The 18,026-nt window shown below is 35.9% G+C and overlaps 1 protein-coding gene across 1 annotated transcript in view; it reads right to left on the reverse strand.

Annotated features, from left to right (window-relative positions):
- UBE2K (ubiquitin conjugating enzyme E2 K) overlaps positions 1-18,026 on the reverse strand; it is a 47,261-nt gene that overhangs the window by 6,664 nt on the left and 22,571 nt on the right. The window contains exons 3-5 of the mRNA XM_049793971.1: positions 14,837-14,895; positions 12,213-12,295; positions 2,463-2,562 (exon numbers count right to left, since the gene is read on the reverse strand). Of these exons, the coding sequence (XP_049649928.1) occupies positions 2,463-2,562; positions 12,213-12,295; positions 14,837-14,895 (242 nt within the window). The remainder of the gene's footprint in view (positions 1-2,462; positions 2,563-12,212; positions 12,296-14,836; positions 14,896-18,026) is intronic.

Genomic DNA, 18,026 nt, shown 5'->3' on the forward strand with positions numbered 1-18,026 from the left:
TTACTATCCGATTATTAATGGCATTAAAACAAACATGGGAGACAATCTATTGTCAGAAATAACTCACTGTGTTAAAAATACAATGGTTTGTAATAAATTTATCTCGTTGTAATGACTAGAAAAGAGGAAGGATTAAGTTAAGCATCAGCAGCATCCTGAAGTACTACATTCTTCTGCTCTTAAGAGATCTTCCCCCAATTTTTTTACTGTTTTTTTTTTAAATGTTTTTGAGAACACTGCCAAGCCTAGAAAGCACCTAGCTGAAGTGCAAAGGATTAGTCATAACTGCATAACTGCATTTTATTCAGAACTAGCTTTCAGTGTTCTATAAATAAAATTCCTTTACTTAGGTATCCGTAAATAATCTAGCTTTTCACTGAATTGAGAAAAGCCTAAGGCACCTTTTACTGATGTCTCTATAACAGGAATCTGAGGCAGTTAATGTTGCTGTACTTAAAAAAACAGCAACTAGTTGAAGTAGTTTTGACACCAGACAGCTGGTGTCTCAAAATACTACCATTATTCAAACAGGATTTCTCCCTGTGTTCTCCCTGGGATTCAGCTCAAGAGTTTGTAGGACACTGCCATTTACCTGGACAGCTTAGTGGTCTAAGACATAGTTTAGTAAAGTAACATAATGAAAAATGAAATGTGGAGGGTAACTAATTCCTGGTGAATTTCTGTTTTGGAAAAAACCCCACACCAAAACACCAAACCAACAAAAACCACCACCACCAAACAAACTAAGAAAGACACCGCCACCAAATAAAACACAGGAAGAAACTGGGTGTTTACTGCCACATCTCTCAAAGATGTTATAATCACTTTCTACTTACATACACATGCTTGTAACTAAAGGCCAAACCCCAGTATAGTTTTCATGCAGGTATTTGCAAGGAACAGGAGAAACTGAATCCTCCCTGTATCAGCCATGCCACAGTCCCACTGGACACATCCCCACAAGCACCTGAGAGGCAGCCTGGAAAATTGCTCTGCAGAATCTAGGAAGTCTCATGAAGGTTTTGCCTGAGAAAAAACTCTTTCCAGCTCAAATGCTTCTACAAGACTGTTACAATTCCCACATGAAAATCTACCGCTGGGGCCAGAAAGGGAAACACTATTTTTATTCTTTGTAAAAAAGGAAAAAGTGGTTTTGTTTAATAAAGACAGAGTGTGACAGCAAGGGCATGCATATGGCAAGAAAAAACAGTGCAGGGACATGCCTGGTGGCCTTGCTGGCCTTTACAACAATTCTCCCTGCATAGAGCAATTCAGTCTGACAGAACTGTTTGGGGATGTTTGTTCAGAGCAGCCTCACAGTATTGCAGAATCCCACAAGAAAGCCTTCTGTACTTACTCCTGAGTATATTAGTAGCAAACAGCTCTCCCTCACCCATTAGTGCACTGGGCTACCTCTGACCTCCATGTTTCCCTCCAAATCCTGACAGGTTTGATAAGCAGTTTATCTATCATCCTACAGAGATTTTGAGAGGGAAGGAGTGCACACTTTGCCACCCTATCCCGGAGGGTCCTGACTTACAGTAGATATAGATGCTGGCAGAGCCTTCTACTTGCTTCGTCTTTTGTTAGTGAAATATACCCTCACTACCAGTCAGTGGGGAAGACAAGCCTTCTCTTTCTCCTTCTCTCTCTCCCAGAGTAAAAAGGAAAACAACATGCACATACTTGGGACTTTGCTGAAAATTGTCAGACTATTAAGTTATGGAATGACTGTTCCTATCTTTCATCAACACTTTAAATAGAACCGTGTCGGTCCTGGTATGGCATAAGATCCAATTGACATTTTATTGTTATTACTTTTTATAAGTTACTACTACTGTCTGAAAAGTAAAAACCCTGCCGATTACAGAATTCTACTGATACCAATTCAACCAGTGATTAAAATATTTATCCCAAGTACTTGCAAAGGTAAAATACATAGGATGCTTCATTCAGATAAATTAGTCCTCAGGATTAAATGCAACAGTAATTTAGCTAAAGTCACTATTCATACAATTTTGACATGAAACAAATACAATGCTCAACAATATTCATATTAATCTGGAATAGGAGCTGCACACCAAGCCAAATCCAATGAACACCATCAAGTTAAAACACATTTTAAACCAATACAACATTGTTTTTCTTATACTAGAAGCCTTTGATTTTAAAAGGCAAGTTATACTGGAATTCATTTTACTATGCTGTTACCTTCTGACATTTGTGACAAGCTACATAAGAAACAAAACTACCAAAATAAACCTCCTGACACTGTAAAATAACTGCTGCTTACTCTGGAATCCAAAGAGTAGAGAGCACAAAACACCATAGTAATTCACTTAGTGTATGGCAATTTTCCAATAAATTCTTTAAATTCTTCATCTCCCCCAAGGTTTAGGACCTAATCTGAGTTAGCAAGGTTACAAAAGTGTTACAAATTTACAGTCAACTGAGGATCTTACCTGGTTTGCCACTACTGCATCTTGTGGATCATCTGGTTCTGCAGCTGCCAACAACGCTTGCAGCGATAACAACACTGTTCTTAGAGTCATTGCTGCTGCCCTAAAATTAAAAATTTGAAAATGACTATACCAAATCCCACACCTGTACTCATCTTTGCTACTGCATTAGTATAACAGATGATATAAGAGTACACATACAGATTCTAAGTCTAAGAATCATAATTTGAAACTGCTGCAGCTTATAGGTATAGAATACCATTCAATATATATATTTAAATAGGGTTTTAAATGTGGACTTTCTTATTAACAATGCTTTCTTAAGCCTTTGGAAAATACAGTCCTTGACTGACCTACAGATTTGACCATGCCCACTTAACAGAATTAATTTCATCTAAAAAAAAAAAAAAAAAAAAAAGGCAATCAATTTGAAGTTACTACCAGTAACAGCACCTTGCATAAGGTCTAGGTACTGAACTGGTAGCCCATGTGTGCTCCCTCTGCTGGCACTCTTCATAGCGAAATAGCATATACAGAAATAGTGACCTATATTTCAAACACTTGTAACAGATAAGGAATTTTATACATTAGATATCTTTTGCATTGCATCAGTTTTAATATGACATTTTTCAATAAAATTTAACAATTTACATAGCAAATTACTACCATAATAATAAAAAGGTTTGGCTAGTACAGAATGTGCAATTGAAAATATTATCTCAGCTTCCTCTCATTTCAACCCGACATGACTGTCAGAAGCAGGACAACATTCTGTAGTCATGATGGTGCTTTAAAGTCACTCTTTTGCCCCTGTAGAAAAACCCTGTTGAAGGTAGCATAATTCTAGAGTTGGAACTTCTAAGGTTCTAAGTACTCATCATTTATCCTGTTCTCAAGTATATTTAGAATACTGATTTCAATAATTTAGTAAGGAAAACCGGGTATGTTTATAGAAGGCAATAAACACTCAGAAAAGTATAAGTATGAAACTGTTACATGCTGTAAGTCTGGAAAGTTGTAACATCTAAAATATACAGTTTAATTAGATTTGGATCATGAATACCATCTCTGATCTACCATTTCAGCTGGCACACACTGGAAACCAAATAAGGACCCCACAGAATCTGTGACAGTTCAGTATTTCAGATGATTTGAAGAGTTAAGTAGACTTTTAATTGTTGTGGCAAAGGCACACACAGATGTTCAAGCCAACACACAAAAATGCTTACTCTGCTTAAGTACTAGTAGAAAGGTAAGCAGGGAAAATGTGACATCTTGGATTTGAGCAAAATGGTTATAGCACATGAGATGCCAGAGGAAAGTTGTGAAACACAGGCATCCAATTTCTTACTGACAAACTGTTCAATTTTCAATCAAGAGAAAATAGTTTCTTCTTTTCAGAAGACTGGAAGTAAATGCAGAGTGTCTGTTAGAGTGCATGGGGAAGAGTTTGACCTGATGGTCCAGAATCAAAAGGAAACAGTCTGCAAGTTTATTTCCAGTCTCAGATTTCAGAAATTTATGTATTTTCCAGCACTGAGGCACTGCACTGAGGTACTCTAGCAGAGTGTACTGATGAACAGAGAACAGGTGCTGGTAAAATGTCAGAGCTACATTAGTGACACATGAATATTATATTCCTAGATGCTCACATTTACAGCTTTCCTGCTATGTCACTAACCATCCAAATACAGCATTCTTCCTTAATTGTTTCTAATTCTAGAAGATTTTTCCTAGAAACTTACTTTTTTTTTAGCTTGATAATCACCACTGAGCTTTCATAGTGCAGTGTTGTACATCAAAACGCAAGTGAGAAACATCCCAAGCGACAGAGATTTTAATTAGCACATATTGTCTCATTCCAACTGCCACATCAGCTTGAAGTCCCTCAAGCTGAACTTTGCAGACTTACATCTTCAAAAAACCCTCATGCTTTTAGATCTGAATTCTGTCAAATCACAAAACCTTCACAACATATAAGCCTCCTTTTCCAAACCTATTCCTTCTTAACTAAACATTTTTTTCTTTAGAATTTCAGATTCTCTTCCAGTTAAATTTAAGTATTTCAGATTCCAAGCTAAATGCTTCTTCCAAGCCAAAGAATGTTTCTTTAACAAAGCTGGAGATTAACTAGTAAGATTATATTTAATACGATAAAGAACACCTAGTTACTGAAACATCCCCAGTTGCATGATTAGAGCCTAGCTAACATAGTAAACTGAAGAGTACAAAAAAGCATCATTTTTCCACACCTAAATCACACATACAAAAACCTCACTGAAAGAACATAGAAATATTTTTGCTTTACATGTACTTATGCTATTTCACTCTTATAATTTCCTGTTCTTTGTGATCTCTACTGGTTTATACTGTCTTGAAATTAATCTATTTAATGTATGCATTGACGACGTAAGTCACAGTGGTATCTGCTAATATTAAATAAATGTAATTCAACATGTTTACTATTCCAGCATTCTGTGACACCTAAATGCCAAGTCTTTCAGGCCTTACTATGCTCCAATGAATTTACCCATTTTTATTTTTATGCAGTGAATTTCAGGAACTACCACATCCACCACACGCTATAAAACCTAAAGTCTTTTTTCCCACTTAAGTAATTTTATTATGCTATTTACTGTAGTTTTAATGGCAGACTTTAAAAACATGAAATATCTATCAACTGTAACTGATGGTGTAGTTACTTTCACCAAATAAAAGCTGTTCTGCACTTTCCTTTACAGAAATCCTTCTACTTCAGAGACATCTGAAAATCCTGCCATTACTTAAAGTAGAGAAAATGACATGAAAGGGGTCGCGGCCACTTGTGCCGCTTTTACATGCAATTTACTTCCATTTACACTGTACCTTCTAAAAGTGGAAAATATACCTTGGGGAGCAGGGGGCATTACTAAGGACCAAAAGTGCCATGGACGTCTAGAACACAAGTTCTGTGCTGGCTCCAGCTGTCTTCGGCTTTCAAGACTGCTAGGGCCTTTCAGTCCCTGTTCATCTGTTACGTTTGTACATTTTTATATAAAGCATACTGGGACTTGAACTTCTGTTCTGACATTCCAATTTCAAAATTAGTAATAAAAATAAATACCTCATCCATTTGGATATACAGATGGCAATATGCTCAGAGAACTCAAACTCTAAAATAATAATGTTTATAGACAAGACTAGTTAAGCCACATATGTAAAAAGGTTTAAAAATGTAGTTTACAACTTATTTTCAAGCCTCACATCTCAAAATGGCTTTCACATCTCACACATAATAAGACAAAGTCTTCATTGGACGCAAATGTTTAAAGAAGAGGTATCCTTAAATCATAAAAGAAAACCTGTTACAACTTCAGCTACTGTTTATATTAAAAAAAGAAAATTAAAGTTTGTGATTAAAGGTAAAGAAAATCTGACATACTTCATGTAACTATTGTATGCTCATGTAATATTTTCTACTTTTAAGACACCAATTAGTTTTCCTGATCAAAGAAAGTTAAAAAAGTCTTGTTATTTTCTAAGTAGCTTAGTCTTAATTTTTCAGACATAAATTAAGATTCCCAGAAGAAACTGGAGGGACAGCTAAAAATAGATTCTCATTTCCCCAAGTACCTTAAAAAGGTCTTCTTCCTTCCCGTTACCTTCTTTTGGGAGAATAAAGTGAATGGAAATGACTGCCCAGAACTACATTTACAGACACTAGTAAGGCAGGACCTGTTCCTTGCCAGCAAAGAGCAAAAACAATTCTAACCATCAATTGTGGAGGAAAATCTATGCTGATAGGGGCACAAATTGAAAAAACTCAACATACACCCCCCACAAGCTAGAGAAGAATGTGTTACAAAAACAGTTGTATTTCTCTTAAAATGAACTTCCAGTGGAAAGATACATGTCTTCTGCATTTTCAGGTGCTCCTCAAGGGTTTATTTTTCCAGAATAGAATCCTGAAAAAAAAAAGATTTCCAACTTTTCTTATATTTTAGGTTTATTTCTAGGTGTGGATTTATGCACATCTCATGGAGTTCAAGCAATTCCCTTTGGAAACTCAAGCTAGCTGCCTGCTTGGGGTTTTAAGTTTTTTCTCTCCTTGCCAAAGGCAAGGGTTTTTATCATTCCTGACAGACTTCTGTCTAATCTGTTCTTAACTGGAGCTTCACAAGTTTCTTGGAAAATCTATTTCAATGCTTCACCATGCTTGATATTCTGCATGCTAAAATGGCTTTCCAATCTTTCATTGTAGGTCGTATTTGCTTAGACCATCATTCTTGCTGCTTTACTCTGGATTTTTCCTATGGTTCCCATCTTTCTTGGAATACAACACTCAAAGTGGGTACATTACTCCGATGGAAGTCTGACCAATCATAAATAAAAAGCAGGCAGCTTATATCATGAGTTTTGCAGGTAAAAGTTCCTACATCCCAGCATCCTAATCACCTTGCACATGACATTACATTGCCTTTGTCCCATGACATTGCTGGCTCCTGTTTTCTCCTGAAGTTTACAATAACCCTTGACTCCCGCCTCCATCCCAAAATGCTGCTTAACTACTATGCAGGGCATGCAAGTTTGACATCTACAAAATCGGAGGAAAGGCCAGTAACATCTACCAGTGAGCTGCAGAAAGGTGACTACAGGGAAGCGCTGTCCCTCTGAGAATGTCAGACTAAAAGCCTCCACTCTGGACATCCTAACCAGAAAACAGGCTTTCTATTGGCATTACAGTTCTTAAACATCAAGGGAAACCTGGAGTGAATCAGAACAAAGAAAGCTGATATATATTTTATTCACTTACACTTTTTTTTTTTTTTTTTTAGGTAATATCTTAGGGCATTTCCATTAAAAAAAGAAAACCCCTAGTTTGGGTGAATATAGTGCTAACATAAAAACAGCACGGCAAGCCAGCTGTGCCCAGCATGCCTGAGGTAAGAAATCTCTTACCTTTCGATGAGCAGAAAGAGTCCTAAGAGGATTACAAAACACTGCCAGTTTTAATTCTTCATTTTAAAAGGCTAAGTAATTTTCCATTTAGGAAGCTTTACTTGTGTTCTATATATTCCTCTCCAGAAACAATCTCTCTAGTTACTCCAAGAGGTAACCCAGCAGAACAACAGGAACAGCTGTAGCCAGCAGATTGCTGCTCCACTCTGTCAACCAAACATGTCTACTGGGAACATTTTTTTTTTATTTATTTATATTTTAAAAAATAATCTGCAATATTTATTCCATTTGTGAAATAACTAAGCTTGTTAATCTAAGAGAAAAGCTCTGGGAACTTGTACCAAGGGCTTATGGAATCTGGAAGGAGGGAGGAAATGAATAAGGTCTTTGAGTAGAAGCCCATTGTATAGTCACTATTTACAGGAGAAATACAAGACTGGGCACCCATTAGGGAAAGAAATAAAAGAGAATAATAGAACAGCTCTGACATAGTGCAGAGGGGGGAAAGACAGCCTGTTTGCTGAAGAGTTCCCTCAAACAATGTTAATATTCTCTGCATTTTTCCTCAAAGCTTTAAAGAGGCTCAGTGCTCCGCAAAACCCAGCAGTTTTAGATGCCCAAGAAGATGATGACTACAAGCTGGCTGTTGCTTATGTTATCTGTTAAAATTGTATTCTCTCTTATAATAATGATTTCTGCATCTCAACTAAAACCGAAGTGTGAATCCTCCAGTACAGCCACTATGAAAAAAAATTCTTAATATTCTTTTTTATTTTGATGGTCAAAACCACAACAGCCAAGAGTTTTTTGTAGCCAAACATACAGCCACAACACATTTGCTCAATAATCACTGCTCGAGGGATTTATACAAAACAGCTTTCAAGTAATTCAGTTCTCAGGCTTAAGTGAACAGTATTAGATTCATTTTATATTTAAGAATAAAATTTTGAGACAGAATACTAGCCTGGAAGATAAATATAGGCTACAGTAAGTGAAACCACATAACAAAAGTTGTAGAAGGAATACTGTTTATGCTGATCTGATACAAAGTCATATCCCTATTTTAATTCTACCAGCAAACAGTAGCTGTTTTGCAAACAAACTGGCATAAACATGATGAAAATCCACATCTGCCAAGCATTTCAGTATCAAGCATATACTGTGGAGAAAGAATTTCATTAAACTCATTAAAAAAATAAAATCATTTAAAGACATTACTTAGCAAACTGATAAAACCTCCTGCCAATATGCAGAACAATACCTCAACTATGCTCATTAGAATAGAAAATCATTATCATGGGATGGGTAAGTAGGGAAGACACTTCTTTTTTAAATATACAAACACATTAAAATCTTTGTATTTGCATTCACCATATATGAGTATTTTATCATTTATTAACTCTAAGAAATCCTAAGTCCCACAGGCCCAAATTCTGTCCTTCAGCTCCCACTGACCTCACTGAAATTCCAGTGCATATCTGTGTTTTTAAGACTTACATTTAAACACAGCAACAAGAGCAGCATTATTCAGTTAAGAACATTACAAGTCAATGAAGTGACACTTCAGAAACATAGCTTGTTACTAAAAGATTTGACAAGAGAGACTGCAAAACTAAATATATTTTCTAGAACACAGCCATTAGAATATTTCAGAATTGCATTTGTCCCTTTTAGCTTTGAATACCTGGTGAAATCCATTAAATTATCAAGGTTGGGGAGGTGTTGCTTGGGTTTTGTTTGTTTGTTTTCTAATGAAGCTATCACTTTATTCAAAACATTGTTCAACCTACATGTGCAGAAAACTTAAACATGGTGACACTGGTATTTCCCAGTTTAAAGAACTAAACCAGCATATACTGAAGAACAATAAACAACTCATTTAAACAATATTAACCATTCATATGGCTTAGGAAGTTTTAGGAAGCTACTCGGAAAAAAGTGTTATCTATCACAATACTGAAGTCCTTCAAACACGAAAGGATGGCGGTAGCCACAAGTTTCCTCTTCTCCAAAGGACCAGAGGCTTTGAAAAGCACTTCAACAATGCTTAAGTGATTTTAATTTACCATTTTATGATTAAAAAACAAACAAAACTTACAAAGACCACCACTAGAAAATGAAGGGATCACTACATTAAGAATTATTTGAAAAGGAATTATAGTATATAGGAAGCCTCCGTCCACCACCACCACCAAGTTCTGTGAAATTCTTTCCTTAGCGCTTCCAGATGAAGACAGTGTTTCAAAAGGAAGAGTTTAACAGTATGTAAGTGGCATAATACTGATGCTCCATGTGCCAGCCAGTTTAAATACACAGAAGGCAAGTTCTTGTTCCAATACTCCTATTTTCTATACATCTTGGTGAAGGAAGGTATTAATGGGTTTTTTTCGTCAGGCAGAACTAAGACACAGATTAAGTTATCTGTGCAAGACCTAACTTTCAAAGATTACACGAACAGAAGTCAAATCTCCTCTCCTGTTCTTCCCTTCCAAATCTCAATGGTTTGACGACAACAACAACAACAACAACAACAAAGTTGAACGTCATGATTTCTTTAGGTCTTTGTTGCCTTTTGGTATTTTATATTTTCTAGCTTGATCAGCCACTGAAAAGGCCAGAAACTTTCATCTTAAATCTATTAACTGCTTCACTCAAAGCGGCAGTTTTGGGATGTGACTGAATTTTGTGAGACTGTTTCAAGTCACAATGTTTGGCAACGCTGAAAGACAACAGAAGACCTGTCCCAGGGCTGGAAACCAAAATGCGGTCTGCTGAATCCCAGTCCATTGCTACAAAAGCAAGATCACCCATCCTTCTCCACAGAAAATACTAATTAGGGAATATATTAAAGAAATACGAAGATAACAAGAAAATGTTTAAAAAAAACAGCTGTTACATTACTTTGGTTTTAATTCAGAATGCGATAAATAAGCATGACTTCTGCTAGGGACTGTCTTTCCTCAAAGCTTCTAGGGGAAAATGCTAGATAAGTATTGTTTTTGGGAAACATGATGTTTAGGGGCTTCAGTACAGAAAGATTATCCTTGAAGACACTTGTTAAAAACCACAGACCTTGATACTATGAGTAAAGCAACTAGACAGCGCATAAAACAGTACCAAAAGATGGAAGAAAAAAAACAAACCCTGAGCTTAAAAACTTTGGATAAATTCTTCCCAGGAGAGGGTTAATGACACTGGGATGCACTTCCATGTTAAGTACCCATGCTGCTAGAAATAAAGAGGTTTTGCCTTCCCATATCCTCACTACTTAATCCTTGTCCCGAGTGAAACCTGCTTTCCCAGCTAGGCTTATGTGCTCTAGTTCAAATCGTGAAGTGATCCCCGTTAAAAACACCCTCCAAAATTTGTTTTGCCATAAAACCCAAACAACCCAAAACCAAACAAACAAAAATTAAAAAAAAAAAAAAAATCCCAACACAACCAACCAGCCAACCTCATGCCCATTCACTAATCTGTTTTAGAGTATGATCTCTCAGGAAACTGTACTTGCACAGAGTCATTAACATCCAATATAATTGTAGGGTGGTATGAATAGCTAGGTGCAGGTACGAAAGTGCACTAGCTTTACTGATAGAAAAATTATACCATGTACCACAGTACGTATGTTGAAAGATTCCACTGCCTGAAAGAATATCAAGTGCTTTGAGACTGTAAGAAAAAAATATATGCAGTTCCAGAAATGAACAAGACAATAACTTATGATTATTATGATTTCATTTTAGTCATTTACACTATCCTGTGCCACATGATTTGCATAATCTTCTCACTCTGTAAAAGATGAATACACTGGATGTGTCACCTGCAAGACCTCAATTCAAGCTTCCTGCTCTAGAGTTTATCTTTCAAACCCAACTGATGTCTGCTTGGCCAATAGCAGTCTTGATGAAGTTGTTGAATTTACAAGCATTTGAAGCTTGTATGGATTAGATATTATTTGCTGGGGAATTAGAGTCTTATTTTTGGGGCAAACATGGAGGAAAATAACAAAGATGAATTCCATTCATGTTAGATACCATGTCTACCATACAATTGGTGCAAATGACCTTCAAACCACATGAAAAGTTATCACTTGGAAAAACAAATCAACAATGAGTTCAGCTGTTAATAGTTTGACACTTACAGGTCTATTCCACAGATTTTTGGCTATTAAAACTTTTACAGTAACATTAAGTAATCAAAAGTCAGGAACTGGCCAGCAACTAAAAAGGCAAATGGCAGAGGTGCAAATCAAGTTTTATCAGTGATAACTATGAGACAAAAATCAGTATGGTCAGTCTATTCTTCTCCCTTTCCTGTTATTGACCTGTTACCTTCTATACTCCCAGACTCACTTCATAAATTGTTTTAGTTCTGTCAGAACCATTTTTTATTTGGAAGCACAAGTCAAGAATCAGAATAAAGATAAACACTTTGGGTTTTTTCTGCTTACACGTCAGGAGGCTGAAAGGACAAAATTCAGGAGGCAATAAATACCATTTATTAAATGGAAAAGAACTAAAAAAAAAAAAATTAACTCCTACAAAAACACCCAAAACATCAACAACAAACTGTTCACTCTAACCCCAGTGTAAAAATTTTTTTAAAAGCTCTCTATGCATATATCATCTTCTTAATACTTCCCAAAATTACCACCCAATCATTTCATTTGCACCTTTTCAACTCAAAATACTATACTGTAATATCGTAAGCTTTAAGGACATCTCAAATTACAAATGCAAAGTGAAAAGCAACATGAGCTGTTGCCTCCTATTGGTATATTTGATTTTGCACATTGAAATCCATACAGAATCTTACCATTGATCTTTCAGAATATCCAAACAAATGGCCCCAGTGACTGAGCTAATATTAGGATGCCATATTTTGGTGATAAACCGCACCTAGAAGACAAGACAATTTTTGAAAACAAAAATGGTTATTAAATGCATAAACATTTAAAATGCACCATTTCTAATAATATTTTAAAGAAATACTAATTTAGGAAGTATCAAGCTAAAATACAGAACTAAGATATTTGACACCACTTATTTCAGGAGGCTTCAAGTTTGCAAGGCCATTTTTTAGACAGTGTCTTGCTTTACTCAAGGACAGAATACTGCCTGTTTGAGGACACCAAGCTCATCCCTAACTGCTTTCCCATACACTGCATGCACGTACATCCCTGCATCACACAGCCATTTAGAAATATCCTCCAGTAGTACCAGTGTTTTGATATAAGCAGATGGTCAAATACAGACTTAAAGCTTCCAACATTGTAAATGCTAGAAAGTCCACTTTTAATAAACTGAACCAAGTCCCTGAACTCTTAACATAGGCATTGGATCTCACTGTTCAGCTAAATTGTTAGTAGCTACAGAAGCATTATAAAAATTTCCTTGGTGGATACTACTTCTACAACCATGCAGTCTCACTACCCATACGCAGAAAGCTTTTCAACAAACCAAAACCTAACGAGTTTACAATTATTTTTCTTTGCTGTTGAAAGGATCTAGTCCCAACATTCACGCATTGATCAAGTCCCTGTTTTTACACTAAAGCATATTCATGCTCACAAAGCATAAATAAAATCAGTTTGGTTTTGGTTTTTTTAAAAAGACACTGAGAAAGTTAAAAGCAGCATTTTCTTTTACAAGTCTGAAAACCCAAAGCTGTCCTCTGAAAGGAATATATGCATGCCTTTAGAAACTTCTCCTTCATTCTCTTCAAACCCCTTATTTCAGGTTGCACTTTAACTGCCTTCTAGTGACTTTGACCTGCCTCTGTTTCTCATCTCTACCTCCTCATCCCAAACTCCTGGCAAACATTTTACATATAACAGCAATCTTTCAACTTTTGCCCCTGATCTGCAAGCAAATCAGTGCATCAGTGCATCAGTGCAGAGAACACATTATTTGTCAGGCACTACAGCAAAAGAATGTACATACAGGGCTATAATAAAATCAGTGCAATCATGGTGTATAAATAGGCAAGACCATAACAGTTCTGCTTTCCAGGACAGAAAATAAGAGATCATGTCAGCTGAGCCACTTATTAACTAGCTCTACTCTCTAGATCACTTTGAAAATGTAAAAAGCCACGTAAATACTAGGTAATTTCTCACAGCGAATGACAACTAACAATGGCTGCCAAAGCACATACTGAACAAGATAAAGAAATCTTTCAGATGAAAGGCAGGGCTAAACACAAGCAAAAGGCCTCCAGTTCAAGACTACAGACTCCAGAATAAGCAGTACTATGCTACAGTGCACTGAGCTTCTAACAGCTGTCTATAAGCTTTGGAAATGGAAACCACCAAGCCCTAACGCAGCAATTAAACCACAGTCCACAGACCCATCTTTCAGTGTCTACAACCTGTTTCAGCTCTCATTTTAGCTCCTGCCAGAACACATGCAGATGAAAGAACTGAAACCAACAGACATTTCATTAAGACTTTCTGTGTCTTTCACTCCAGCCTCAAGGAAGTCATTCAAAGGACAAGAGCCAAGGAGCTATGAGCTACTGGCATCTCTCCCTTCCTCTTCTTCCCCAGTAATACATACCAGGATGAACATAATCAGGATCTAGGACACGTTCTTAGTTCAAAGACATCTTTCAAACAAACAGAAAACCAATCAAGAAGCTGAGTCAGACAACTCAGGAGTCTGCTGATTCATCAAAAGCCACTGAAGAAGGGACTAAATCAGGGCACAGGAATATACAGTTCCAGCTGTACATGGCTGGGGAGAACACTATTGAAATTGATCCATTTTGGAGGGAAGTGGAATCACAAATTTAAAGTGCTAGAAAGATACAGTAAAGTTGAACGGGCAGTAAGTTGTGAAAAATTTATGAGTGACTTTACCACAGCCATTTCTCGTCTCATCCATGTGCACGTTTTATGAATTCCTTCAACAGAGTTGCGGCAAGACCATTATATTTCTCTATTGGTTCTTCAAGTCACACAACTGTACACCTCACTAATTATTAGTAGAAACTTGGTAGGTTAGACCCAAGACTCTACTAAATATAACTTAGGGAGCCCAAGAAGTTAAAAGAATAATTGTCTATTACAGCATTTCTTCAGTGATACTGAGAAGGGGGGGAAGACAGTTTTACTTGATGTAGAGAGTATGGCTATCTGAAAACTGTATTTATCTTGCCAAAAAGAAATGACATGAGAGTCAATAATAAGGCACAAGCTTGTCCCCAGAATTTGCCAGTTTGGACTTTAAGGAATAATCGGAGTGTATTTCTGATTGGATACAGCTATGCATCCTGCATTAATTCTACCTAAAGACGACAGCTCCAGTGCTTGTCTAGAGGAGACTAAAAAAATGGAAGATGGCTACTACAAAGAGACTACATACGCAAGCAAATAAATAAGAATACTGAAAATCAACTTGTTTGCTGAATTATTTTATCAAAAAAAGTGTTTACAGTACCTTAGGAGGATTAAACGGATATGTTTCTGGAATTTTTATCTCTAGTTGATACCTTCCACCTGCAGTTAGAAATTAAAACAAAAGAACATTACTCAAGCTTAGTATTTCACAATAATAAAGCTTATGTTTCTGAATGGACAGATTTTCAAGTAATTCACATTTATTCAGAAGTATTAGCTAGAAGATACTTCTAGATTTCATGTATTTTATAAATAAATGCATATAAAGTCAATCTAATGAAGTCATATTTGCTTGTGCAAATCAGAATCTGTATATCTTAAGTATATTTAATGTGTACATTCTCCTATAGTTTCTTGTTTCAAACACTGTAATTTCCATGCTCTATTTTAGTAAAATATACCAAAATATGAACCAAATATCCCCCAAACAGATGAAACAATAGGCTGAACGTGGCATATTACATTATTTTGACTCTTCTGATACCTCATGCCAATAAATTTTCTTCAGATTACACAATTTAAATTAACCATATTTCATTTTAAACTTTCTGGAACTGAAGAATGTTCATCTAAGTCATTTAAGAAAAGCGCCCACACTTTGAAAAAAAAAAAAAAAAAAAAAAAGAAAAAAAAAGGAGGCTCTAATGTTACTTCCACTATGTTCTGCATTACTGTCTGAAGTAGTTACTTCTATTCCAATTCTGCAAACACTTTGACACACTAGTACTATTAATATAGTTTGCAGGATTACAGCATGCCATAACAGATAGTATGAGCTTGGCGGACAGAACCACCTTCTACTGCCCTTTTCCAAACATTTCTCATTTTTCTCTCCCTGTTACAGTGTCACTACCTACGTCTATTTCAATTAGAGTTTTGTTAACATTCAAGTTTACTATCAATACTTACGTCTTCTGAAGCAATTTCAAACTACCTCTGCCTGCCCACTGAAGCTCATTTGCCAGGCAGTTTAATGACAAAAAGAACAGAGTATAACAAAACATACACACCAATTTAGACATTTAATTTTTATAGAAACTGAAAGCATTTCTACTCACTTGCAATTTTTTTCCTCATCCTACTGCTGTTTTTTCAGAAACAAACCTTTTCCCTCCCTCAATATACTTTGTTACAATTTATAAATTTCCTTGAATTAAAGTGGAAGTATCTGCAATCTATTTCCTTTGGGATTTCAAGAGTGAGTTATTCTGTTGCAAATCACTATACAAAACCAGCTCTGAAGTAGTCTCAGTATAGGCAGCAAGATTCACATGTAGGGAAAAAACCTCAGAGGAATACTCTGAACAGTTATAGTCTATGGCACCTTTTTATCTGTGCCAAAATGCAGTTTGGCAGCTACTAACACCTCCCACTTTTAAAATGTGATTCAGTCTAATACACTACACCTGAAACCTGTTAATATTAGTTTGGTATTTTACACTATACTTTCTACAGCTGTTTTTTCTCACTTAATGTTACAGTAACTTGAGAAAATTTATCAGAAAATACAATAGAAGAAAGGCCAAAAATTCCAAAATTATAATAGTTAATGTCTAAGTTGTTTGCTTGTCTGTTTACAGGACAGCACAGGCAAAATATTTTTGAAGACACATACATTAACAACAGACCTTAAGTTTGCTTTTCCTTTTGTCTGAATTGAAGCATAATTCAGCAGCAATTTTTCCTAAGAAACAGAACAATTACACTGTTCCTGGATTGCAAAAATTCATCAGTCCCTGCATGATCTTACTGCCACATCATTTAGTAAGGTAATATAAAACCTATCCTTAGGTATTACCTTTTCTTCTGCTTACCATTAAAACTTGCCTTTAAAAGACAGACTATTACAGCCTTCTGCATAACAGGCTATTCAGCCACCAATTTTTTCCACCTGGAATGTACAAGTCCAAGACATTTTAAAACTGCAGGCACTAATTAGTTGTTAATATTATTTATACAGCTTGTTGTTGTGCACTGAAGTTTACAACTAAAAATATAGGCTTGAAGACTTAAACTGAACAAATTGGGATATTAATTTCCTTAAAACTACATTTAAAATGCAAGTGACTAACATCTGCATTCCAATATTTCTGTGGATTTATTTTTTTTTAAAGGAGTATGCACATGTATGGCTTTTTCATAGCTATGTAATACTTGAGATCAAATTAAACAGTAATGGCAGAATATTCCTTCTGTACTCCTACTGGAGCATATGTCTCACAATAGAGTTAGAGCAAGTTTTAACTATTTTCCTTGAAGAAATACCCTATTATAAATTTTGCACTTACTGTGGCTCACATGCAAACTTGGCCTGAAATTAATACCATGGTTACACAGGCTTTAAAAAAAAAAAACAAAACACAAAACCAACCCAAAACCCAACCTATCTATTGAAAAGCTCTTGAATCAAGTAAAACCCAGGAGCCATTAATCTAGACTTTCAAAGGTCCTCTCTCCAAACATACATGTTTTCATGTGGGATGCAAACGTGTTTCAGCTGAAGCTGTGTCTTGCAATATTCTGATAATTGATCAATATGAGTTGGCACTACTGGCAGAAAAAAAAAAAAGCTGTAAAATTTATGAACAATAGATGGCATTCTTCCTCTCAGTCATACAAACCAATATCCCGACATCACACAGAAGAATTTTGCAGCAGCAGTTTGTTTTCAGATACCTCACTAACTGTGGTCAACAATAAATATTGCTGCTCTTTCACTTCACAATGGTCCTAGAATTCCCTTCTGTTTCATGGAATTGTCTGACCTGACCTACTGCATTAATTAGTTTTTCTTCATAAAGCACTTCTTGCTGTGTCATTGTTCAGATTATAGATGACAGGAGACCAGTCAGTAATTATGCAGCATGCATTACTGCATTAGTCATAAAATGGAAACTACACACACTGGCAAGCCCTTTGTAATTACATAAGGGAATAAATGCATAAAACTATGTTATAGAAATATTAACATTCCAAAGTACATTACTCAAGTGTCAGGAAACACCAGAAATTGGGCTGCCGGTAACTTTTGTTTTACTCCTTGGTGCATATGCCTTCTAGATTAAATTAAGCATACGATCGCATTGCTTTTCCATGAGATCAGAATACATAATAGTTTTAGCCCCCCAAAAGGGATGTTTACTATATCCTCATCATTAAATGTACTCATATGTATGTAAGTATGCATGCATGCATTTCACATCAATAAATTCTGCACTAAACACATATTG

The sequence above is a fragment of the Accipiter gentilis genome, chromosome 3 (assembly GCF_929443795.1).
Source record: "Accipiter gentilis chromosome 3, bAccGen1.1, whole genome shotgun sequence".
Classification (NCBI taxonomy): Eukaryota; Metazoa; Chordata; class Aves; order Accipitriformes; family Accipitridae; genus Astur; species Astur gentilis.